The 25,983-nt window shown below is 40.5% G+C and overlaps 2 protein-coding genes across 4 annotated transcripts in view; both read right to left on the bottom strand.

The window, feature by feature from the left end:
- Positions 1–3,146, bottom strand: part of fer1l4 (fer-1 like family member 4) — a 35,813-nt gene extending 32,667 nt beyond the window's left edge. Inside the window, exons 1-2 of the mRNA XM_040116543.1 lie at positions 2,953–3,146; positions 761–816 (exon numbers count right to left, since the gene is read on the bottom strand). Of these exons, the coding sequence (XP_039972477.1) occupies positions 761–816; positions 2,953–3,031 (135 nt within the window). The 5' untranslated portion in view covers positions 3,032–3,146. The remainder of the gene's footprint in view (positions 1–760; positions 817–2,952) is intronic.
- A 4,197-nt stretch (positions 3,147–7,343) lies between these two features.
- Positions 7,344–25,983, bottom strand: part of cpne1 (copine I) — a 33,965-nt gene continuing 15,325 nt past the window's right edge. Inside the window, exons 1-16 of one of the 3 annotated variants that reach the window (XM_040115664.1) lie at positions 25,410–25,736; positions 21,184–21,312; positions 20,920–21,099; positions 18,839–18,913; positions 18,440–18,511; positions 17,730–17,813; positions 16,244–16,333; positions 16,027–16,125; positions 15,855–15,941; positions 14,596–14,655; positions 14,128–14,261; positions 13,576–13,630; positions 13,267–13,321; positions 12,411–12,544; positions 12,091–12,327; positions 7,344–10,535 (exon numbers count right to left, since the gene is read on the bottom strand). In XM_040115664.1, the coding sequence (XP_039971598.1) occupies positions 10,419–10,535; positions 12,091–12,327; positions 12,411–12,544; positions 13,267–13,321; positions 13,576–13,630; positions 14,128–14,261; positions 14,596–14,655; positions 15,855–15,941; positions 16,027–16,125; positions 16,244–16,333; positions 17,730–17,813; positions 18,440–18,511; positions 18,839–18,913; positions 20,920–21,099; positions 21,184–21,312 (1,608 nt within the window). In that variant the 5' untranslated portion in view covers positions 25,410–25,736 and the 3' untranslated portion in view covers positions 7,344–10,418. Of the gene's footprint in view, positions 10,536–12,090; positions 12,328–12,410; positions 12,545–13,266; positions 13,322–13,575; positions 13,631–14,127; positions 14,262–14,595; positions 14,656–15,854; positions 15,942–16,026; positions 16,126–16,243; positions 16,334–17,729; positions 17,814–18,439; positions 18,512–18,838; positions 18,914–20,919; positions 21,100–21,183; positions 21,313–25,409; positions 25,737–25,983 lie in introns of those variants that run through there. The other 2 variants (XM_040115666.1, XM_040115665.1) reach the window with 2 other exon arrangements.

Here is a 25,983-nt window from a genome sequence, read left to right as displayed (position 1 = left end):
TCCAATAGTTGTTGAGATATTTCTGTCTGGATCAAAGTGGTGGACCAACCAACCAACACTACCAACCATAGAGCCATTCCACTAGTGCCATGGTAATTGCTGCATAAACATTGTTAGTTCAGGGGCATTACATTTTTTTTCTCTATAGAGTCCAGTAGAATAAAGTAGAATCACGTCAACTGTAGGTGTGTATGTGTGTGTTGAAGGAGCGGCTGTTGAAGGGGTGTGTGTGTGTGTGTGTGTGTGTGTGTGTGTGTGTGTGTGTGTGTGTGTGTGTGTGTGTGTGTGTGTGTGTGTGTGGGCAGTGTAGGAGTGGTACAGTTTCCTATCAGCCCCATTAAAATAGTTTCAATCTGAAGCACAAAAATAACTGCAGCTACCTGCTGTCACTCTCACACACACACACACACACACACACACACACACACACACACACACACAGCTGCTTCTATCTGAACTGACCCGTCTGTAAACTTCAGACCGACATCAGAAGAAGCTCACTGCTCTCCTGAGAGGTGAGCTGGTTGTGTATGAACATGTTTTGACTTTATATTTGTGGAGAGAAGTTGGGGTTTTTCCCATTCACTTCAATACAGTCACAGTTTTATCACAGCAGTACCTAGTGGACACAAGAGGAACTGCAGCCGAACACGCCTCAGCTCTGACTGGTTCCACAGCATCGCTCTGTTCTGTGTTCTGATTGGTCTGAATGTGTCTACAGTGGACATGACAGATCATGTCAGCGACTCGGTTTACTGACCTCGTTGAAGACGGCCACGTCCTCACACTGCAGGACTCTGGTCTTATGGGTGAAACCTGGAGGACGGACGGACCGACAAACAGGTTACCATAACAACAGAGGTGATGCTTCAGGCTTTGATGGCAGTTAACTGTCTGGTGAAACTAATCTAACCACCGGTTAAACTGGCCGCCAACACCCAATTGAAGGGACCAAAAATTTATGGACACTCATTCAAAGTACAGATACTATATGAGTGCAAAAGTCTGCGGACATCAGATCAAAGTCAAAAGTATGAAGACACTCGATCAACCAAAGTACACTACATAGTCAAAACTTTGTGGACGCCAGATAGAAGTACCAAATAAAGGCATAAGTATGTGGACAACCATTCAAAGTACAAAGTAAAAGTACACTACAATAAAGTTGTCAGTTTATTAAGTATACCTAACTAACATGAGTGCAGTCTAATACAACAGTCCTGCAATAAATCCGCCCTTCATGATGGTTATAATGTTCAGTTTATATTGAAATTATTTAGAGAGGTGTTGTTTCAACTGTATGATCAGTTTGGAAGATGTAGTTTGCAGTACTGTTGAACTGTGTTGAGAGTTATTTATGGACAAAATAATAGAAAAACTATTATAACGTCATTATAACATAATAAAAATCAGCCTCCAAACTGTTCATAAAGCTGAATCGACACCTGTAAAATAATTTCAACATAAACTGAACATTTCAACCTTTAAGAACATAGCATTTATTGCACAATTGCTTTATTAGACTTCACTAGTTTTATCAAGGTGTACCTGATGCACTGTCAACTGAGTGTATATGTGGGGTGTCCTGGTCCACAACTACAACTGCAACTGTCACACATTTAAAGTGTCTAAAACATTTGACCATATAGATACTGTTGAAAAGTTTTGGGCACTTTAGATGTTTAGATTCTTCTCCATAACACAACACCACCATGGAGGAATGAGTCCAAACACACAGCCAGAGTCATAAAGAACCATCCTCAGAGACAAGAAGAACAAGGAGTCCTGCAACAGATGGTCTGGCCCCCACAGAGCCCTGATCTCAACACCATGGAGTCAGTCTGGGATCACATGCAGAGACAGGAGACACTGAGAGAGACTAAATCCACAGGAGAGCTGTGTCTGGTTCTCCAAGAAGCTTGGAACAGCCTACCTGCTACGTACCTTGAAAAGCTGTACGCAAGTGAACCGGGGAGGACTGGTGATGTTTTAAAGGCAAAGGCTGGTCACAACATCCTCAATTTACTTTAGTGTCTAAATCTTTTGCACAGTATTGTGTATCAATATACACAGATGCTGAACCTGGCTGCAGGGATTTGCTCCCATTCAGGAAACGGAACATTAGTGAGGTCCGACACTGATGTTGGGTGCCGTGGTCCGACTCACAGTTGGTGTCCAAGTTCATCCCAAAGGTGTTGGATAAGGTCGGTGTCAGGGCTCTGTGCAAGTCAGACCCGTTCTTTCAGGTCAGAAGAAACACTTCTTTATGGACCCGGCTTTGTGCGCAGTTGTATCGTCGTGTTGAAATAGCAAAGGGGCCAAACACAAGCTGCAGTGGTAGTATTCCCTTTTATCCTTCTACTCCATTACATTTACCTGACCGTTGGAATTACTGACTACGTCGCAGATTAAGATATTTCAAACAATACACATGTTCATATTATAAAATCATATTTAGAGTCATTGACCGAAGGATAGGCTCACATTTTCCCAAGTCTGTCTTGGAACTACACTCACATGGCCGTATGTACGCTGGAACAGTTTCGGCTTGTTGTAATCACGCCAACACGACCAGGAGGAGTGACTACTACAAGAAAAAAACGTTTCAATGTACAAACGGTGACTAAAAATGACAATTCAATCATACAATTAGTTGCCAATTAATTTTCTGTTGATCGACTAATCAGCTAATCGAATAATCGTCGCAGCTGTAGTTCATTTACTCGAGTAAATAACAGTGTTTTGTGTTTACTGCGTTTTAGTTTCCCTTCGGTGGAACAAAGGGGCCCAAACCAGGATAAACAGACCACACCAAAGGTAGACAGAAGTATATGGACGGGACAGTCCACCTGCTTTCGGACATATACTGTAGGTTATAGCTAATAACAGAGGACATAATATCAAAGAAGAGTCCACAGAAGTATATAAAGACAGTTAGTGCGCGTTTCTGACCTCTGATGGAGAGTCCCACTTTTCTGTCAGATCGTCCCGGCAGGTTGGAGAGCCTCCTCAGATTCACACTGAAGGACATGATGATCCTCTTACCTCTTCACCCGTCTGTTCAGCTGTCTCTCTACATCGCGTCCCTCTAAACCCGACTCATCTGTTCTCTTCTCTCTTCTCCCTTCAGCACTGAGAAACTAACGGCTACGTGTGTTTTCTCTCTCTGTCCAACAGGTTGATGGGACGTACCTCTGTCTGTGTGTGTGTGTGTGTGTGTGTGTGTGTCTGTTAGGGCAGGCCCTTTGTAATGTTTGAGAAAGCAAATAGAGTTGCTCAACTAGTTTCCTCCTTAGAAAACACATACACACACACACACACACGTGCGCAAATGCACTCACACACACACACACACACACACACACACACACAGGTAACTTCATTAAAACAGTGTAAAGGTAGTCAACCATAGGTAAAAGTTCTACACTGAAAATCAAAAGCAGCAAAGTTAAGGCATTGAATGAAAGCAGCTCTTTATCTCATGAAGTCTGGTATTTCTGTTGAAAAAAAAAAAACTGAGCTAAGTGAAGAAAACAAGAACCAGAAAACACAACCAACTGTTAATTTACTAATTTTATTCGGTAAACTTCAGATCCATTCGTTCGAGTTTCCTAAACTTCTCCCTTCTTTTGGTCGAGTTCTGCCGGAGCTTATTAAATCTGCTGGCCGTATGTGGGCCAGAACACAGCCAGGTAAGACTTGACTCACGTACTCTACTCACGTGCAAATTTGAGGTTCTTGTTGTTTACTTGACTCTTTTCTTGTCATGCCACTTTATACACCTACTTCATGACGTATCAGAGGGAGATATCGCACTTTTCATTACACTAGATTTATTTGACAGCTTTAGTTAGGAGTTACTTTACAAATTTTACATACAAAACAAACAAAGAGTTTATAAAATATGATGCTTTGTTGGAGCTCAAAGTTCCCAGCAGTATATTCAGTTGGAGCTGAAACCATTTCTTGATTGATCGATTTGTCAATTGACAGAGAATTTAAATGGCAACTATTTTATAATCGTTTAAATGCCAAACTTTTAATGGTTCCAGCTTCTCAAATGGAAGGATTTCCTACATTTTCCCCCTCTAATCATTTTATTATTTACAGTCACAAAGCTGTTGGTTGGACAAAACAAGCACCGCGAGAGTCACGTTGGGCTCTGGAGAGTGATGATGGGCATTTCTCACTATTTCATGAACTTTTACAAGCCAAACCATCAATTGATTAATTAAGAAAAACAATGCTTACACATGAATGCATCAGTAATAATAATCTAATGATGTGATATATAATAGTACAATAGTAACAGGGGACATGTTTCTGCAGTATTTACTTTTACTTTTGATACTTTAAGTAGATTTCCCTGATTATACTTACATACTGTTACTTAAGTAGGACTTTCAATGCAGGACTTTTACTTGTAGTGGAGTGGTTGTACAGTGTGGTATTAGTACATTTGCTTAAGCAATAGATCTGAGTTCTTCCTCCACCACTGAATAATGCTCTGACTGACTCACTTAAAGTTTGTTCGACTTAGAAAGGTAAACTAAGCTCAGGTTACTAGTTCCACGTCGTTTTCATGAGTTTTGAAAATGTAAAACGGAGTTAACTGAACTTGGGGAAACAAGTTCAATAAACTAAAGACATGAAGTTGAACGGACTGTTTCATCACACAGACAGTCGTTACGGACGGATTTGCTTTCCTGTGACATTGTCTCGGTTTAAAGAGTCAGTTCTTCTGAAGCCACTTAGTACCAGACTCGGTGTAAAGACAACATGCGACGCTGCTTAACCGAGTCAGCGATCGGCAGCTGATCCACTCAACTCATCATTTCAAGTCAAAAGGCCTGAAGTTAGAAAAGCTCATGTTTATACGTCCTAAAGTCTGTAAATAAAGACTACACATTCTAAGTTGAATTACATTGAAATTAATAAAATGCACATAAAGTACTTCCATTAACAAGAAAAAAGATTAGTTGATTCCACTAAATTCCTGTATGTTTTGCAGTGCATACACGTCAGTTTCATTTATTTAATTGGCAACAATTTTGATAATTGCTTAGCTGCGAAATGCCAAAAGAAAATCCCTGGTACCCGTTTCTAATATGTGCATTTGCTGGTTCAGTTTTTCTGTGATAGTAAACTCAACATTTTGGGGCTTTTGACTGAAAAAAAAGCAATTACAATATGTTCACTTGGGCTTCAGGGAATAATGGTGTATGTTTTTTCACTATTTTGTGACATTTTATACACTGAAAGCTGAACAATCAATTCATCATTAAAGAAAATAACTGTCAGATGTAGTGACAATGAAATTTATCGGGCTTACAGTTCTCCTACGATGGATTAATACGACCTTGCTGACCTTGACACACAGAAAAAAAAAATGTGAGCATTTTGATAAAACACAACTTTACATTAAAGGGGCTCAATATAAACTAAAACAATTAAAGGGTTAATACTACATTCTGACACAGATTCCCTCTACAAGACCTACAGTATTTCCAACAAATCTGAAATTAATCAAACAGAGTGAACCTGGGGTTTGTGGGGCCCTGCTGGTTGGTGATCAAGGCCTGCTGTAACATGAGAGATGGATTTGAGGCTGAGGACTAACTGATGACTTTCAACACTCAACTCTCAGCTAAAATTCCCCTTAATTTTTTTTTAATAAAATCATATCGGTAATAATAACATCGTACCGACCAAGTTAATAGCTGAGATCTGGTGGATCTGAAGGATCAAGAAATTCGAGTGGCCAGACGACAAAAACATCGGACAAAACTATGAAAAGTTAAAAAAGCTGGAATAATAGTTGTTTTATTATCGTGTTTGTAACAGTCAGTGTTTGTACAGACATGATGTTAGTGGTCATAGTGGTTGTTACACTGGTTAGTTAACAGTAGTGAGTTGTTAGTGGTGGAGCTGGTGGTCACATGATGCTGTTGATCAACCAGTTTAATAAACAGTGAAGAACCACAGGTGTGAAACAGGATTAAAACTGTCTGATCACATTGGGCAGCACTGTGGAGCAAAGCATTATGGGAGATGAAGTTCTTCACCGAGAGAGGTTCGACAGACTTTCCCACCCCGTGAGACAAATTTTGGCCAAAATTTCTCATTTATTTAATGACATCACAGCATCATGTGATCATACGGCCACGTTGCCGTGAACATTCAGCACGTACGGCTGAACTCAGATCAGATTTCCTTCATGGTTTTCTTCATGTTTAAAATGAAAATGGCACATTTATTTTGGCTGAATTTTCCGACATGTGAAGCTCCTGTGAACACTTTAAACCATGTTTGAAAACAAAACTTCCCTTCAACTAGAGACACAGATAATAAAACAAGTTTTTGGCAATGAAGAAGAAGAAAAACAATCACATCAGGGCAGCCTGAGAGGGACAAACGTCCACCTACAGAATCTGTTGCTTTTTGGCATGAAAACAACACAAGAGCAAAAAAAAAAAAATCAGAAAACTGAACTCACGGTCTTCTTACTTCGATTTTTCGAATGCTTTCATGTGCGTCTTCCCACTGGTTTCAATTCATCCACTGTTTTTTGTTGGGTTTTTTTGGTCAGTTTACTGTTTCTGTGGTCAAAATGAATGTTCACGCTCAGTCAGACTTTTGCATCACTTTGCATCATCATTTTTTTTTTTTTTACTTTTCTGTAATCTTTGCTTTTTTTGTGAACTACTGGATATTTTTTACCTTTCTGTCTACCCCATCTACCCCAACAGGGAAAGAGTTCATTCTTCGGCTTAACCTGTAACAGCTGTTGATACAGCAAATATGTACGTTAATATGTTGATACGGCTGTTTAAAGCCAATAATGAACTGTTCAAATGTAGACATTAATTATTTTAGAGAGTCACAAGCCTAAAATGTTGGGAAGTAAACGGACAAAGATGTTGTTCTCCTGAATGTTGGATTAATCCAGACGACTTGATCCTCTCTCTACTTTGTTTGAAAAATGATTTGGAAATTTTGTTCAAGCATGAAAACCCGTTCAATCACAACCCTCGGATTCAAAACAGTAAATCTCTAAATCTGAGCATCTTTTTCACTTCATGTCCTGTGACTCTGTTGAGCCAGCAGAAGGTGATGGTTTCTATTCTTTTCTTGAACAGAAAACTGTGACCGATTTGATCCAACAACAACCAAACACACAGTCTGAAGCAACAGACACTGTTGGCACCACAGAGACATTATGCCAGAAACATAAAACACTGCTTTATCTAAAAATACACAACTGACGTGTTTTCCGAAATAGTTTTAACCTAATGGATTTTTTGCAGAGCTTTTCAACCACATCTCACAGTCTTTCAGCTGATTTGTTTCCCCCACAACCTGGGAGTTAAATGTCGACCAAGAACTGCAACGTTCAACTCTAAACTGTTCCTCCTGTCATTTCTCTGGCGTTTTTTTTTTTAAATTATTCTAAGTGACGGCAAGTGATTTAAAGCAAGGCCGTTTCAGATGAAGCATTGGCAGCTCTTTAACAATAACTGTGGTTTTGCTGTAGTAAACATGGGTTTTGACTCATTTTAACAGTGTGTGTAAAAGTGTGTGTGTGTGTGTGTGTGTGTTCATGTCATGCCAGTATCCCAGGCTGGAGGAGCCACGTCAATCAGATGATCAGTCTTTGGTACATAAACAGAGGCCACTTTCAAACTCTCAGCGTGAAGCTGCTCGGTCAAGTGGAAGGCTACATTCCAGTCATGTGGGATGGAGAGGTTACCGTGGTTACTACTCCCAAGTACTCACATCGTTGGAACAACTGGAGATGGCGAATGTCCAGTGTTCTTAATTGTGAGTCTTAACGTGTGTTCAGACTCAATGCGGAGTAAATTTTCACCTGCTGGAGTGTTTTTTTTTTTTCCTCTCCCTGTTGCTGCGCCACAGTGTACAAGTACACTGCCAGCTACAGTGCAGCCAATGTGCTGTAGCTGGCGAGCAACATACACACCACCTGTGTGTATCTGTGTAGCAGCTCAGACTCTGGAGGGGAAGAGAGGGAGTCCCTGGTGAGTTCAGGGATTCGTCCTTTTCCTCTTGTCTCGGTGGGTCCAGGTGAATTCACGTTTGTTTACGTCTTTGCATTAATATGCAATCGCACCACCTCTAAAACTTGCTTTGCATTCAGTCTGAACACACTCTAATGATCAGTAAATCTGCTGTAGGGCTGCAACCAACGATTATTTTCATTAATCTCCCAATTGTTATCATTTTTGATCAATCGATCAACTAATCATTGCAGCTCTAATCAATGTAATACAGCATTAACGATCAAAATTGGTATTAAATCGGAATTTAATAATGTTGAATGATCAACTTGAGGCCGCCGTGTTTGTTTACGTTTCGGACAAGAACAGAACAAGTCTCACTATGATGCCGACGATATTTACGATAACTTCCAGGTGACCTGAACACAGCATCGTAACATCATGACAGTCTGCAGTGAAGTCAAAGTGCTGCTCAGGCGGCCATGTTGGCTCCCAGCAAACGTTTAAAAGGCACCTTTACTGTGCAAGATGGGCATGATAAAATCCTGGTTCACACTCTGTGTCTATGCTATAATTGTACTATAGCAATTTGAAGCTTGTCACGTTGTGCTTTAAGTGCCTAGTGAACTGTAGCGATACAAGGTAAACGGGAAAACAGCACATGGAAGCAGAGGCTTGTATCAGTAATAATAAACCAGCTTTGGCGACAGTGCTGACCTTTTATGCATCGAAAACCCAGAGCACATGAGGAGGAGGGTGTGGACCAGGCCACGGCTGGGAAAGTTTTTTTTTTAATCCCCTTAACTTAATTCAAAACCGGAATTTTTAAAAAAATTGGCCAGTGTATTCTGCATGATTTCATGTCTTATTCTGGTTGGTTGGCTGGTTTGCAGACGTGGGTCGTGGCAGCAGTCACACTGCGAGAATTTGATCCTGAATTTCCGTCACCGTCTGAATTTCCACAGGCCGTCTTTAGACGCCAAAGCTACCAATAAACTGTTGTCGGACGCGTCTCACAGTGAGATCTAAGAGCGTCGCGCGTTAGACTGACAAGCAAAGATTTTTTCCACGTTTCTGTCACAAGTTTGAACTTTTGTCTAAGACTTGCGCTGTGTGAAGGGGCCTAAGTGCGAAGAGTGTTTCTATAAGAGAGGTTTATTCAATAGGGCACCATACTGTGAGGCACCGTGTCTATTTTTATGAATAACCTATCCTCCGTAAACTTTACTCATTTTATATTTCATGTCTCTTAATGATTCTATTAGTGTTCTTATAAATTTTTATTTTGAATTTAAGTGCTGTTGTTCTGAAGATGTTTAGTTTTTTCCCTCCTGCAGTGAGATAAACTGATGCCTCTACTGCCTGAAGCCCAAATTGTACTATCTGCCTCTGCACGGCAGTGAGGGTCTGCAGGATGTAATTTCTGTCATCTGTATGCCACACGTTTGACTGACAAAGGTGTGAACGTCGGTGTATGCAGGCACCGAATGTAGTATAAACAGAACCATGTGCTTCTGAATCCATTTTTGTACTTTATCGCACCCCTGAATGAAGATGAGCTGAGTTCAGATGGTTACTACAGCTGAGCAGCTGAGCAGCGACATAAAGGCTACGCTAAAGTCTACAGTAAGGCTATAGTAAAGTTTATAATAAGGCTATAGTAGTAAAGCTATGTTAAAGAGTACATAATACCTTTCATAAAACAGTTTTCCAGCATTTAGTGCAACAACAAAGTGCAAAGTATTGATACCTGATTAATAAAGCTAATCAGAGCCACACACACACAGCGCTGGATCTGGGTGCACAGTGTCACCATGGTAACAAATGGTTATGAAAACCTTTGGTTATGGTGAGTTACACCTGTGGTTGCAGTTCCGCCAATGTCCACTAGATGCTGCTGCGATAAAACTGATTGAAGTGAATGGGAAAAACCCCAAAGTTTCTCCGCGAAGTCAATGCAGTTCTTACACTAGTTCAGCTCTCAGCAGATCAGTTGAAACGCTCTCTGTGTGTATGCAGCTCTGTGAGTTTTAAACACATTAGCAACGTGAAATGCATAGTTAGTGTGGAAGCAGCAAAGGATCGTATAATAATCAATAATCTATACTATATAATCATCATCAGAGAGAATAACGTTGTTATGAAACTGATTTAAAAAAAGAGTGGAGTGTTGCCCCTGGCATCCTGATTGGCTGACAGCTGAATGCTGTGTTGTGACTGGCTGAGATTCCAGCAACACATTATGTTGGTCCCTGAAGAGTGGTCGACTTTGTGGGTTGTGGGGTAGAGTAGAGGGTGCGTGGTGGTCCGGGCCTGGAATGAAATCAGGGTGGTCGTTCAGCTCTATGCGGGGCAGTCTGGGGGCTTGCAGGGGGGTAGGGTTTAGGTCATGTGGGTGTGGGTTTAGGATTTGGGGGCAGCTTTAGGTTTAGGTGGTTCAAGGCCTCTCATTTTAAAATAAGAGACCACCTGGTTGGGAACCTCAGCAAGGACTGACTGAGCCAGAGCCGACTTGGGAGCCTAGAGAGGGGGAGAGAGAGAGAGAGAGAGAGAGAGAGAGAGATGGTGTTAGTGTCTATTTGGTGTCTTAAAGGTCAGGTTCACAAATTTTTTTAGTTTGTCTTAAAAAACAGAGTCAGGTGTCTGTATCAACGGTGGGTTCTGCAGGTTCTGCTTGTTGTAATTATTCCTCCTATTCATTCTGGCCATTAAGAGATGTCTTCCTGAAGTGCTTCCAATGTAAGTGATGGGGACAAAATCCACAGTCCTTGATCTGAGTAAAATATGTTTCAAAGTTTATCGAACTTTAATATGAGGCTTCAACAATCTCAGATTAAGTCTAAATTACAGTTTTTTAGAATAAAATTGCCTCTTTGTGTTTCCCTGTTGAGCTGCAGTGGAAGGATGAAAATGAAAGACTAACTTTGCAAGATATCAACTGAAGCCTTACATTAGCTCTGGATAAACTTTTGTATACATTTTTTGTATCGAACAAGGAAGGTGGATTTTGTCCCCATCACATAAACTGAATCCACATTAGAAAGAGATCTTTAAATGGACAGTATGAACAGGAAGCATGATTACATCAGGCAAAACCTGTTAGGAAACTGACTGTTGTTTTAAGACAGACTTGAAAAAATGTCCCCTCATCCTTAATCCTCTCTTTAACTCCACATTTTGGGGACTTCAAAATAGGTTGGCAGCTGCTGCGTCCCAGTCCTGCAGGCTTTGAGCAGTGGTGTTGTAGTCTTGCAAGGACCTAACCAGACCTCCCAGGAATCTTGCTTCCCTTTTCTTCAAATGTTCTACCTTCACAGAAGATGAGTTCATACAACAAACAGGCAAGCATCAGGAGGAAAGCCAAATTTAACAATCAGAGAATCTGACACGGTCCACACCTCAGACAGGTTAGGAAATTCAGAGTCTCTGAATCCTAAAGACCTTCTACTCTGGTGCTGTGGATAGCATCCTTACAAGGGTCATCACTAACTGGTGCAAGAACTGCTCCGTTCAAAACCGTAGAGCCCTGCAAAATACGGTTTATGATCTGATCTTCACTCCCCAATCTGCACAAAGTATCCACCAGAGGATGCAGATCCAGCCCTGGTATGATAATGAATCCTTTCCACCCCAGTAGTAGACTATTCTAGCTTCTACGCTCTGGAAATCACCTGTGTAGCTAGAAGTCCAACACAAATACTAATAGGGTATTTACTCTGCAAACTATCCAAGATGAAACAACCGGCTAACAATCAACAGATCGCAGTCTGTGAAGACAGGCGCTTCACAATTTTCAGTCTCCTTTTCCACCTCTGCAGGTCTCCTTTACATGTAACTCAAACACCAGTCCCCACAGTGAATCCGAGGAACAACAGGTTGACCCTGAGTTGCTTCCTTGTGTGATAACTGCTTTTCAAAACATCGCCTGTTTTCTTAATCTGTCATCTGTCTAATTTGTCGAATTTTCATGGTTCTTCAGGTGTGTTGGAAACGCAAACAGGAAAGCGAAAAAAAGTGACTGTCCCTGACGCTACACTTGGGTGTGGAAAAAAACACTAATGACACATAGTCTTACATCTTTGAACTGTCTGTACGGGACAAACTGGACAATGTCTCTGGCGACGGCCTCCCCCACTGTCGACCTCAGCACACCGTCATCTCCATCCAGAAGCTCCATGGCCTTAAAGTCCGCCGGCCCCACCCCCACGATGATGACTGACAGCGGCAGCCGCGACGCCCGGACGATGGCGTCCCGGGTCTGGTCAAAGTCGGTGATCTCACCATCAGTGAGGATGAGGAGAACAAAGTATTGCTGCAGAGAGACACAGACGTAGGTCAAAGCCTGAGTTTGTTTTTCTGGTTAATTTCTTAGTGTGTTTTTGTGCGTGTCCTCACAGAGGCACTGTCGGCCTGCGCGGCGCCGCTGGCGAAGGAAGCGACGTGGCTGATGATGGGAGAGAAGTTTGTGGGTCCAGACAGTTTGAGCTGAGGCAAAACCATTCTGTAGGCTTCAACGATCCCCTGAATACCTGAGACAAACAGCGGGGAAGCAGTAATAGATGAAAATACTTAGATTTGTTGATCAGTTGAAACAATCCAAATAAATGTGAAAATAAAAAAGTCTATCAGATTACATTTTTTTTTGGGAGGGGGTGAAAAACCTGGTATTTCCCAAATTTCTCACCAAAATCTGCTCCACTATGATGCGTGTGCTCGTGTGTCTATGTGATCCTGAGTGTTCACATATAGAAGACTATCACAGACACCTTCCCCAAACCTTATTAAAACTACCACACGGCTGTCACAGATACAATCCGACATTAATTGCTGTTATTATAGTAATTTAACTGGATCAATTTTCAGCTGCAGTCATTTAACAAAAAAGCAAACGTTAGAGAAGAGCCAAAAAAATAAAGACATATTGATGTAGCAGAACTTGTTTTTTTCCTCTTTCCTCCCCATTAATCATCTCAAAACTCCTCAGATTTATCTTCTGACACTTTGGAGATGGCCCAATCCTTAAATTGGGAACCGATGGACCAAACCTTATATAAAGTAGTTAAAACTAAATCCACTTCAACCAGCTACAACAGTAAAATGCTGCTTACACATTAATGCATCACTATTTACAATATCTAACATCTGTCATTTATAACAATATGTCTAGGCCATTTTTATGCAGAACAAGTTCTTTTACTTCAGAACATCTACTTGAGTAAGATTTTGAATTGTGGATTTTTACTGTGTGTACCTTGGCAGTAGGGGTTAGTGGGGTTGAAGTTGAGGGCGAACTCATGGTTAGCAGCCTGCAAGAAAAAATAACAACAGTTCAATAAACCTGACAATCGACACGCTCCACTCGGACTGGCTCTTCATGGTAACTGGTGTTGTCATCTTCACTTTCAGATTTACTGTAAGGTCATTTAGTTCAACCAATTCAGAAAAATGACAAAATCATTTTAAACCTCAGAGTGGGGTCAGGCCTAAAAACTATGTCACCGCTGAGAGACCATAAAACCTGTAGAGACCAATGTTGTGATTGGTTGGTTAAAGAGCTCACCTGGTAGTCTGGAGGCAGTTTGGCTCCAAAACCGAACGCTGGGAATAATTTATCACTGAAATAGGAAGCACAAAATAACCACTGTTACAACAATAAAAGCACTTTTTCTACTAGCTATGAAGGTTCAGAGTGAAGAGCTCATAGTTATTTCGGGGGGGATTAAAGGATTAAGAATTAGGGCGTAGGGTTTAAGATACAGGGTGTGGAGTTCAAGATGTAGAGTTTAGGGTGCAGACAGTAGGGTGGAGGACTTTAGGGGGAAAGAATTTAGGGTGTAGGATGTGGTGTTTGGGGTGTAAGACGTAGGATGCAAGGTTTAGGTTGTTGGAACTGAAGTTTAGGTTTGTACCGTTCAAGTCTAGGGTGCTGGGCTCAGGGTGCAGAGCCTGTGTTTGCATGGTTTTTAGGGTGTAGGGGTTAGGATGTAAAAAAATTAAGGTGTAGGAACTACAGTTAAGGTTACAGGGTTTAGGATGTAGGGCCCGTTTCTGCATGCTTTAGGGCTCGGTGTGTAGTTCTGAAGGTGTTGCTTGAGTGTGAGTGTGTACTAACGTGTCGTAGTCCTGGACCACCTGACCCACAGACCACAGGGCAGACAGGTATTGGTTCAGCCCGTCTGGACTCATGTAGTGGAGAGAGTTGGGTGAGCGAGGATCACCGTTAGAGCCGGTGAAGTCGATCCCCACCTACAGTGTTCACAAAACATCCATTTATTTATCAGTCCCCACCTACAAACATCCATTCATTCATTCATTATTAAAATAAATCGTTCATATCTAGTAAATTTAATTAACCACTTTATAAATTGTTTTTTATGCGTCAGTTAATTAACTGGTTTTGATTAATAGCTGAAAAGCCTGTTAGGACTCCCAAGGGTCCTAATATCAATCATCTCTTTATCTAAAGAACGCAAAATATTGTAATCTCTGTAAATATTTGAATCATGTATACTTGAATGTGATTAGTGGATTGAAATAAAGCAAAATGTGTGCGTGTTTGTGTTCGTTATTATTGACATACAGTGAAGTTGATCTGGCAGCCACCCATCACATAGTCCAGGAAGGTGTACTGAGTCACCAGCTGCAAGCACACACAGAAACACAGAGGCACAATGTAAATGAAAGCATCACTCAAGTGTTTAAGTGCGTTAAGCAATACACAATCAACAGAGTTACACACATAAGACATAAGAAATTAGACTTGAAGTGTAAATATGCATGATACACTAACTACATTTATGATGATGGATCAAAAAACAATGCAGTTTTCTTCCTGTATTCTCCTCAGAGCCCTTTTTAAAACTATGTCAATTAATCTTCTGTTGTTCCCTCAACCTGGTGAAGCCAGTAAGACTGTGAAAGAAGTCGGAGGTCACATGGACTGAACAGATGGACGCTTCGGTGATGTTTACGCTGCACTGACATCTTGCGTCTGATGAGGATTTCTCTGGTGGACTAAGTCTAAATCTAAAGACTATGAAATAGCAGCTCTGTAAGTTCTTATATTGACACCAGTGTACTCAACTGCCCTCAGTGACCATTTACATTTCATTCTCTCATTTACATTCAGTCATTTTTTTAGACCTGCATTATGGCTCCACTCTTGTCACTTGTCAATCATGATGTAACACACACATGAAAGGTACGTTTCTTCCCCGAGCAGTGCCTGCAGGTTGCTGCGAACAGCTTCCACTGCATTCCGCCAATCGGTCGGCTCGGTTCAGGTTACAGATGGCAAAGACTGATCAAAGGAGGACTCTGTTCACAGACTGACAACAAGTTCTACCTGGAAGGTTTATGGTATAACTGCCTTCACACTGAAGTAAAACAGGTTTGAAAGATAGAAAAAGAGTAAATTTATTCAATGTGTAAAAAGTGACATGGTGGAAAAGATGTGAATAAAAAGTGAATGTTTCAGTGTAAGGAATATCATTAGCGCAACTTACAGACCGTATAAATCTAGAGACATAAATGTAAAATATTCTGCTCTCCATGCAGGTTGGGTGACCACAACTAGATGGCTGTTGGATTCATGTCATCCTGATTGGTCTTTGTTGATAGTCTGAGAGCTCATTTATGTCTCTAGATACTGTTTGTATCTTTTTAAATCAGTGTTCAGGCAGTTTTTCTATGAATGGGACTGTTGATTTGGGCCACATGCAGCTGACACTATCTTTTGAAAAGCCTGGATTAAGAGCACGAACCCTTAAACAATTCTTGATCTTTTGGTTTCTGAAGCAGCAACTCAGAGCAGGGAACTCTGGGTAATGTAGTCTCTACCTTGCAGCTCTTCACAGAGACGACCCCGGAGTTCTTGTAGCTCTTCTTCTTCTTCTGTTTCTCGGGGTGGATGCACTCAAACTCCACCTAGAGAACAACACATCATACAGTTTAATGACCTCCGACCAGCCGACTGAATTTTTTTCAGACATTTTATCATCAGTGAGCTCACCAGTGAACCATTTCCAGCTTTCTGCAGATCAGAGACTTTAGTGGTGAAAGAACCAATCAGATCATGAGATCCATCACTATCATGATCAGAGCAATCCACCTGCGGGAGGAGGAGGAGAAGGAGGATGAGATTGAATGTTCGAAGATATGATTGATTATTAGGACTGGAGGGGGATTCTGATTGGTTGTTTTGAATAGAGTATTCTGATTGGTGGAACCTTCAGCGGTCTGTCGAGGTCGCTGCAGCAGAACGTCTGCAGAGGAACACAGAACTTCTTCCAGCAGGGATTCAGATTGTTCTTCACCACCTTCAAACACACACACACACACACACACCAATCATCATTTTCAATATCATCTTCATCGCAATGACATCATCTTGTGTGTGCGTGCGCGCTCTTGTACGTCTATCTTTGCGAGGAATGATTGGAGTTGTTATGTTGTCATCATGAAACAATGACTTTATCTTCAGCTCAGCAGCTTGGTAATTATTGCTGGTCAACATTGCATTTATGAGCTGCGATCGAATTCCATACTTGTTCCAGCCATCTGACAACTAACACAGGAAAACATGTAAATGAGAACAACTACATCGTGAATTCTGCTGCGTTAAAACACAGAATATGCGATGACAGAGAGTAGGTGGAACTCAGAGGTTTAACAAGCTGTCAAGACATGAGCTGCTAAACCCGGCTTGTAAAGATCGCAGAGCGGGGAAAAGAGCCGTGCACAAGACACTCCAGTCACAGAGCGAATGGCCACAAACAAACTGGCTACAATGGCAGCGGATCGTCTCCGGCAGCCATTGGCCGTAACAGTCAGAAACTACTTCACTCTGATTGGTGCACAGAAGTATGTGGTATCACCTTTCTCCAACTGAGCCCGCCTACTTCAGACCGGCGAGAGGAGCACAGAGGAAAAAAAAGAAATGCACAAATCTGTCATATGAAATAACCAGAACTGCCGTAACTTTAACAGCATTAGGTTTAAGTTAAAATGTGAGGTATGGCGTAGTTTATTGCTATGGAGGTTCTCACAACAAAGAGGTACTGTACAAACATGTGTTTAATCCATAGCTAATGCCCTCAAAACTGTAGGGAGACGTCCTAAGACGTCTTAATAATCATGCTTAATAACAAGCATGAACATTTGAAAGAGGCAGGAGCACAATATGAGGTTAACGCAGCACAGACTTTATTTCATAAGCTGATGTTTCAGCCCCAAGCATGCCTTCTCTAGAGCTTAAAGATTACAACAAACATCACATCATATTGAAAGCTTCCAGATGTGCAAACCAGTCTGTAGAAAAAGGACAATTACAATGAATAAAATCTTACAGAATTCTATATACACTATGTACAAGCACAGCTCATGTATCCTTCAGCTCTACATATATAGTGAACAGTATAAACTAGGGTAGATTTCCTGCAGAGTAACCAACAAAACAATGAGAAAGGTTTACACACAGAGGGATGACGATTAACTTCAATATAAGGAGAATAATTTAATATAGGTGCTCATAAAAAGTAAAAATATACAAGGGCGTTGGAGAAGTATATCAATTGAGAAATACTCCCAGTGTACAATTCGACAGTAGAAGATTCAAAGATACTATCAAAGTGATATAGGGAAAAGAAAATCTTATTACAAAAAGTGAATAAGAGGAAGGAGTGTGTGTTTTTGTGTGTGTGTGTGTGTGTGTACCTCTGTTCTGTGGACCAGCTGCCACTTTCCATTGTCTCCTTGTTTAAAAAACTCCAGGAATGGATCAGACTTTCCGAACATATCCTGAACACACAAAGGACAACATGCTGCCATTGCCATCTCATTCACTATGATAGTTTGTTTAACGTCATGTAAATGAGAAACCTGGTTTCTGTAATCCGGGTCTGGCATTAGAGAAACCCGGTGCCCCTGCCTACAGTGGATTTCTATTGGAAAATGTAGATTTCTTGGCCATGTGACCAGGTAAGTAAGTGCGCACTTGAAGGACAAAAGACAGGGGGATGAAAAGTACAGTTACATCGGTCGTCCATTCAAAGAAAATCTCCCTACACTCATCTCAGAAAAAGGATGTGATGTTATGATTCCAACGTGGTTATCAAATAAATGTTGATCGGAGAAATCACAAACTGTAAACAGTCTGTGAGAGCAACATCACAGTTTATTGTTTGGCAGGGTAATGTCAGGCTATAAACGGCGATGACACGCGATGGAATCATGACTTTTAAATTGCAAAAACATGTACAACATTTACAAGTGTATCACCTCACAAATTAAATCACACAGAATCTTATTGTTTAATTTATGTAGAACCGGTGTAACACAGCCCCGAAGAGGTGGAGGTGGAGAAGAGGAAGGTAAGAAAGCAGAAGATGAGAAAGGTGGAAGATGAGGAGGAGGAGCAGAGTTACCTTCTTGTCGAGGTTTTTAGCCTCCAGCACCAACTCAATGGCTCTGTTGTCCTTTATCTCCTCTGCTGTGACCTACTCTCTCACACACAGACACACACACACACACACACACAGACACACACACAGACACACACACACACACACACACACGACACACGACACACACACACACACTTTACTTGATATTCACAATAATCCGAGGATTGCTTTGAAAGATCACATCACAAATTCAGAGTACAAAGTTATGTGATATTTATGTTAATCAAAATAAATTAGTCACAATTTAAAGATATATATTTCAATTGAGGAATTTTGCAACTACACACACACACACACGCACACACACGCGCACACACACACACACACACAAACACACACACTCTCTCTCTCTGTACATACAGTGATGGTTCCTTTCCCTGCAGGTTTGCCTTTCTTCAGTTGCAGAGGTCTGGTCACAGTTTTACTGGAAATGATCTGAAACACACAGAGGAGGGTTTTTATTCCCCCAGCCGTATCCATGACAACAGACTCCCATCTTGCATCAGTACTGTAGTGACAGTAGCAGAACTGCTCTGGATAAAAGCGCTACATAGATGCAGCCCATGTTGTGATTACAGCGTTTTTCCAACAGAGTACAGTGTGGTCTCATCTGATCGATCTCATCGTCTTATTAACAACTCTCCAATTAACCAACTTTGAGGGATCTCTGCCAAAACTTTTAATACAAGTTTATCATAATCAGTTTTGTTGATATCTGGCTCAAGACTGCAGCGTCAGTGCGACTGTTTCCTACATTTGCTGTGATAAAAAACAACCTTTTCCATCCTGAAAGCTTCACACAACGCCTTTAATTTAAAAAACAGTCCATCCAGCCGATGAGCTTGCAGAGGGTCAGGAGCTCACACTACACTGAAAAGCAAACATAAGAAAAACTACAAAATAATCTACAAGTTGTACAGTTGAAACGATTTGTGGATCCACCTATTAGTAGATCGGCAGAAAGTTCATCTGCAAATATTTTGATTACAGATTTCAGCTTCTCAGATGTGAGGAATTGCTGCTCTTTTTTGGTCATTTATGATTCATAAATGAATATCTTTGGGTTGTGAACTTTTGGTAAGATAAAGAAAATTATCTGAAGATGTAAACTTGGACTCTGGGAAATAATACTTGGCATTTTTTACTTTTTCTGGCACTTTAAAGAAAAAAAAAACAATTACTTGAGAAAATAAAAGGCAGATAATGAACCTAATCGTTAGTTGCAGACCTAACGTAAAGATCTACCATATTGATGAAAATAACAGATAAAACTTTTAATAAAACAAACAAACTATTCCACTGACGGGCTGAGAAGGTTCGTTGAGCTTGATTTAGTAAAGTTATAGTCAAGTTTTGAGTGATCTGCCCGATTTTATCTTGTTTCACCATACTGACACATTTGTGGAAAACTGAAAATGTTAAATGCTGAGGATGAGATTGAATCAAAGTTGAAATAGAGGAATATGAGGACAGATTCCTCAGAAATAGGATGTTGGTTTAAAAATAGTAAAATAGTAAAAATCTATCCAGCTCACGAGTAATTTAATGTCAATTAGTCAAATAGCCGTTATGATATTTCAGTTTGGAGAGGCTGACTGAGAGACTGACACTGCCATACATGTAACAACTCCAAGGAAAATCATCTCCAAATCAGCAGTATATATATTAGGAAAGTTTAACAACAAGAAAAGCAGCCTGAAGAGTTGACAAACTGCGAGGACTTTACCCACCTGTTTCCACTGAACCGGAATCAGTGGCAAAAACAAACTATGTTTTCAAGTGAGACTGGTTGGAGTTTTTGAGTAAAGGTGCCTTTAGACTGTCCAACGACAATCACTGTGTAAGTTTACTGCATGTCACAGCACGCAAGAAGGAAAAAGAAAATCTTGGTCTCAATCTGCGTCAGATGTAACGATATCAATTTGAGGCACAGCAGATTGAGCAATGATTGCCCTGTGAATCACAACACTGCAATGTGAGCAGAGGCTACATCGTTAGCTCATGTCATCCATCGGGAGCGCTCTTATGAGTCGAACGTGCAACCTGATTTCCTGCTTTCTTCTTTGCCAGAGTCACACAAACTTTTCTCCCCTTTTGCCTGGTTTGGTTGGTTTGTGTGTGTATGCGTGCAGGTTTTTTCCATAAATTTGATTCAATAATGGCACATACGAAACGTCCGTCAGCCAGTATATTTAGCATCGTTTTATTCTGATTGGTCGGTTTGTAGACTATGAGAATCTGGTCCTAAATTTCTGACAATGCCGGAATTTCACAGCAAGTTTTCATTGTCGGTGGACGTGTCTCACAGTGAGATCTAGGACCACCATTTTGGATTGATGAACAAAGATTTTAATCAATTTACTGTCACGAAATTACATCTCAGACAGTTCCAAACCACACAATTTAAAAGGGCCTTAAACCTGGTCTGGTTTGGTGCATACCTGTCCGAGTGTTAGCTCAACCCCGCCCAGGTAGTCATCGTCGCTGAGGTCAGAGGTGGAGTTATCGATGTCGTAGACCCCGAGCTTCAGATTCTGCACCGTCTCAAAGTGATAATCCAGTCTGAGACGCTGACTGAAGGAGGGACTGGAGGTGTTCTTCAACCGCTCAGTACGACCCAGCTGAAACAGAGACAGACGGGGGGTTTGTTTATTTTTTAATAGTTATCTCACATAATGTATCCTTTAGTGTGGGGGCCATGTTACCTCAGTCCAGCTGTCTCCTCCTGTGCCCTGCAGCAGCACACACAGAGGATCAGACTTTGATCCGACATCTTTATCCAGCAGGTTAGAACAGGAGACGCTCAGCTCCACCTTCGTGACACAGTCCGCCATCTGAGGGGGGGGGGGACAGAGAGACCTTAAGATCAGGATTCAGGAGAGTAACTTCGGTCTCACAACAGATTGTACAGTTGGTCAAATTAAAGCCTTCTGATATCCACAAAGGAAAAACAAAAAGGGTTCATTCGTTGGAAACTTGTTCAAAATGCAGTGATACAGAGAAGAGAAAGAGAAACACGATACGCAGTCAGTGTCACTGCTCCTGTTTTATCTCCTTTGTTCTCTGCAGCTATAGAGCTTCCTGAAGATAAACTTCAGCCATGTCCCAAATAATTCCAAACTACTAGCTGTGAACAGCATGTACTAATTGCAATAGTACACCGTATTTCCAGTTAGTATACAAGAATGCACTTGTGCTTCCTGTTTTATAGTAACAGGAAATTATGCAAAATGTATGAGGGCAATTATGTCTCTCTTTTGTGCATTGCAGGGAAATAGTGTCAATCAACAGCTACTCAGAAATCAAGTGTTTTTTAATATGCATGCTGATTTTTTTGAGTACACTCTACTTTGTCACTTTTCCACTGTAAAAACCTGCTAATAATCAGCGAGCAGTCTGGAGCTGAGACACAGCTTGCTGCTCTGCTCCAGGGAAACTACTTTGATGAACTTTCAGACTGTGCAAACAGCAACAGTGATCCTGACTGGTTAAGAAAATGTGTTATCATATCACAACAACAAAAAACGCAGCAGCAACCAACACAAACCACCATCTAATGCCACATCTGTAAAATGAGTACTATGGGACATTCGGTGGCATTAGAGAAAAACAAGTGGACCAGGGGATTAGTTAAGCCGATCAATTGTTTAGTCAACCGAGAGAAAATTAATCAGAAACTATTTAGCCAATCAATTAATTGTTTCAGTCATTTTTCAAGCAAAAATACAAAAGATTCCCAATAAAAAGCAAGCAATCTGATGACATTATCTCGGGCTCTGACAAACTGTGATGGGCATTTATGTTAGTCCGCTGTCCTTCAAACATCAAACTGACCTAAAAAGTAGCAGAGTACTGAGAGAGAATAAAAGAAAACTCTTCAAGAATCAATCAGAAACCCATCCGGACTTGAAGCTGAGCTGTAAATCCTATACATACTCAAACACTCTGAAATCTTCTGCTGAGTCAGGTCACTGTCAATACTAGAGCTGAAACGATTAGCTGATTAATTGCTTAGTTGATAATAAAATTAATCAGCAACTATTTTGATGACCGATTAATCGTCTGTCATTCTTCAAGCAAAAATGACTGAACATTTCCTAGTTCCTGATTCTCAGTTGTTAGTATTTGCTGCTTTTGTTTGTCTTTTGTTCTGTCAGACAAAAACAATGGGACGATGCCAGCAAAGGCTTCAGGGAACTGTGATCAACATCACCGTTTTATAAACCAAACAATTAATCAAGAAAAGAAACAGGATATTAAGTGATAATGAACATATTTGTGAGTTACAATTATTTTCATTATGGATTATTGTGCTAATTATTTTCTCCACTATATCGATAAATCATTTACTCTATAAAATGTCCAGAAAATGTGAAAAATGCCCGTTATAGTATCCCTCAGAACAAAGAACTTTATTCAAGTTGCTTGATTTATTCAGTAACAGCCAATTTAACAGTCCAAACCCCAAAGAAATTGAGTTTACTATCATACATGACAAAGAAAAACAGCAAATCATCATATGTGAGAGGTTGGACCCAGCAAATGTTTACTTGAGTATCAAAATTGTTGTGGGTTAATTTTCTGTCAATTGACTAATCATTGCAGCTCTAAGAACATTTATTAACCAAGAACTACAGCTACAGACCGCTCACTGCAGTGTGACCTACTCAACGCTGAATGAAAAGAAAAAAGAAAAAAAACAAAACTCTATATGATGCTTCAAACTTCAGTCTGCACTCAAACAATTCATGTCACAGTTACTTCACTGATGCACCACAGTAATAAAATCATAAAGAGTCTGTTGTGAGGTAGAAAAAAATCGTATCTGCGGTCACAGGAGTTCAGCTGACAAGTGCCTTCCACTGACTGTGATCTGTTTATCTTGTTCTTTTACACTGAATTTACCTCTCATTATGCTTTGTCACACACTCTCTACGACAATCCGTTGAGATAAAACTGTGCGATTACACAAATTTATCTTCTCCACACGCAAAGGAGGCTGCCGATCCTCCAACAGAAACTGAATAAACTGACTGAAACATACCTGCTGCCTCAGAGAATCTTCTGTTAACAGCAGCTATAAACCAGGACTGCGCTCTCTGTATGACGTAACAGTGAATAAATGCTCATATGGAGACATGATAACTCTTTATGTTTCAATAAAATTGAATAAAATTATTTAAAAAAAATATTATTGTTATTAAACATAAAGACAAGAATGTCACAATTGCCTGTAGCTATTCTACCTGACAATCAGTGATGGAAAGGTGCATTTACTCAAGTAATGTACTTAAAAGTACAATTCTGGGCTACTTTTATTTTACTTGAGTATTTCAATTTTACTGTATACTTTACTCCAGTTTGTACAGAAAGATTTAAAAAACCTACAATGCATTGTTATAAAGTAAGTTTAACCATCAAACTGTATATAAAATGTATAAAAATTAGCTTTACAGCAGCCAGCTACATCATTAAAATGCTGTTTATATATTAATGCATCAGTACTAATGATCCAATAATAATAAGAATTATTTGAAACTGACAGAGCCCATCTTGTACCATAATAAGTTGTTGTACTTTTTTACTTTAAGTACATTTTGCTGATAATTCTGATGTTGCTTATTTAAGCCGAATTTGAATGTTGGACTTTTTATTTGTAACAAAGTATTTTTAAATTGTAGTATTGCTGCTAAAGAGCTGAATATTTCTTCCACCAGTGCTGAAAACACGGAGGAACAGAGCAAGCAACTTTAAGTTGCTCTATTTCTCTGTGTTTTGGAAATTAAGTGTATAGGGCTGCAATGAATTATTATTTTGATTAGCGATTCATTTACTGATTAATTTGGTTGATGCGTGCTGGTCTTGTTTTAATCATGTAGCCAAAATACAAAATGCTTTTTTTACTTTTGTACTTCAACAGAGCAGGGTGTCTCGAATTTAGGAATTCATTGGCTTTCCTGTGGATGTTATGATGTCTACCTGTGCACCAGGAGCACCTATTTCAGTTTCATTACTTTCAGATCCAAGTATTTCTTCTGTCGATGTTTTTTTTTTTTTTTTTTTTTTAATCAGTAAAAACAAATTTCATCGAAGTCCAAGTCGATGTCTTCAAGTGTCTTGTCTTGTCTGATCAATACCAAAACCCAAAGATATTAAGTTTAAAATATATACAACATAGAAAATGAGCAAATCCTCTCACTGGAGAGAACTAGAAAGAGAGAATGATATTGTTTTGATTGATAAATGACTTTTAATCAATGATTTATTCTTCTCTCGACAGATTAAGAGACAGATTCTGGGGTGGCTGTAGCTCATGGTGTTGGGTTGGTTCAAATCCTGCGTGTCCAAGTGCCCTTGAGCAAGACACTAAAAAGTACAAAGTACTGGTACAAAGTATCTAAACAAGGTAATCTGAGCCACACCTAATCTTCAGTAAACCATGAACATCTCTGATATAAACACAGCCATCGATTAACTTTCAGTCACTCAACCTTACACTTCCTACTCTCTGACAACCGCTCTGTGGGGATCCTGGAGTAAACCTGACTGTTGACCTAAATGTTGATCAAGGTCAGGGCCCACAGCCGAACCCTGAAACCAAAAAAATGACCGCTGCGCCACAGCCGAAGAGTCTTCAAGAGTTCTCAAATGGCGCTACTGGTACCTGTGGCCTGAGAACATGGCAACACGAATATAACTATTAATGCACTGAGAAAAAAAAAGCACATGAATTGAAAGAGATGAGAGGGAGCAGAAAAAAACCAGTCCGCTCGTTAAACCAGCACAGTTATCAGAACACATACCAATGCTCGCTCGCTCACTCACTCACTCACACACACACACACACACACACACACACACACACACACACACACACACACACACACACACACAAACACGGCATTGCGTCAAAATAAACTTTCTAAATCACCTTATCAGAACCGTTGTGTTTACTCCCCTTCAGACCACAGGAACAAACAGCAAGGCGGAGGAAAACTACTCGCACAGTCACGGACAGGAAACGACACCTTTTCAGTCCGAGTAAACGCCACTGAGAGTGCAATAACCTTTACCTGGCCACTTCTTTTAGACTTCACACGGGGATGGAGTTTGTACCGTTTAACTGTAACTTGAGGCAGAAATAAGACGCTTGTCCTCGTTCAGCAGGTTTAGCTAACAGGGAGCGGCACACACACAGGCTGCGCTCTGATTGGACAGGCGGTCCCACAACAGCGTTCTGATTGGGCCAGACGGCTGTCTGTCACGCCCTCTAGGTTCAGCGAGACTTGCTGCCGTTTCTAGTCTTTCGAAGCCCGCAGCAACAAAAGTCACACTTCCCAACACACCCCTCCAGAATAAAAGCAGCAAATCACAACAAATGTACGAGCATGAATGAAGCAGCGTTCCTTGCAGCGGTATTGACTGTAATAAATCAGCTTGTAGCAGGTGTTGTGCTACTTTTAGAAAGAGAAATTGCAGTTTATAAAATATGTATATAAAATACA

The sequence above is a fragment of the Xiphias gladius genome, chromosome 21 (genome assembly GCF_016859285.1).
Source record: "Xiphias gladius isolate SHS-SW01 ecotype Sanya breed wild chromosome 21, ASM1685928v1, whole genome shotgun sequence".
NCBI classification, from domain to species: domain Eukaryota; kingdom Metazoa; phylum Chordata; class Actinopteri; order Istiophoriformes; family Xiphiidae; genus Xiphias; species Xiphias gladius.
Note: the sequence above shows the minus strand (reverse complement) of the source record. Positions and strands in the feature narration are given on the sequence as shown.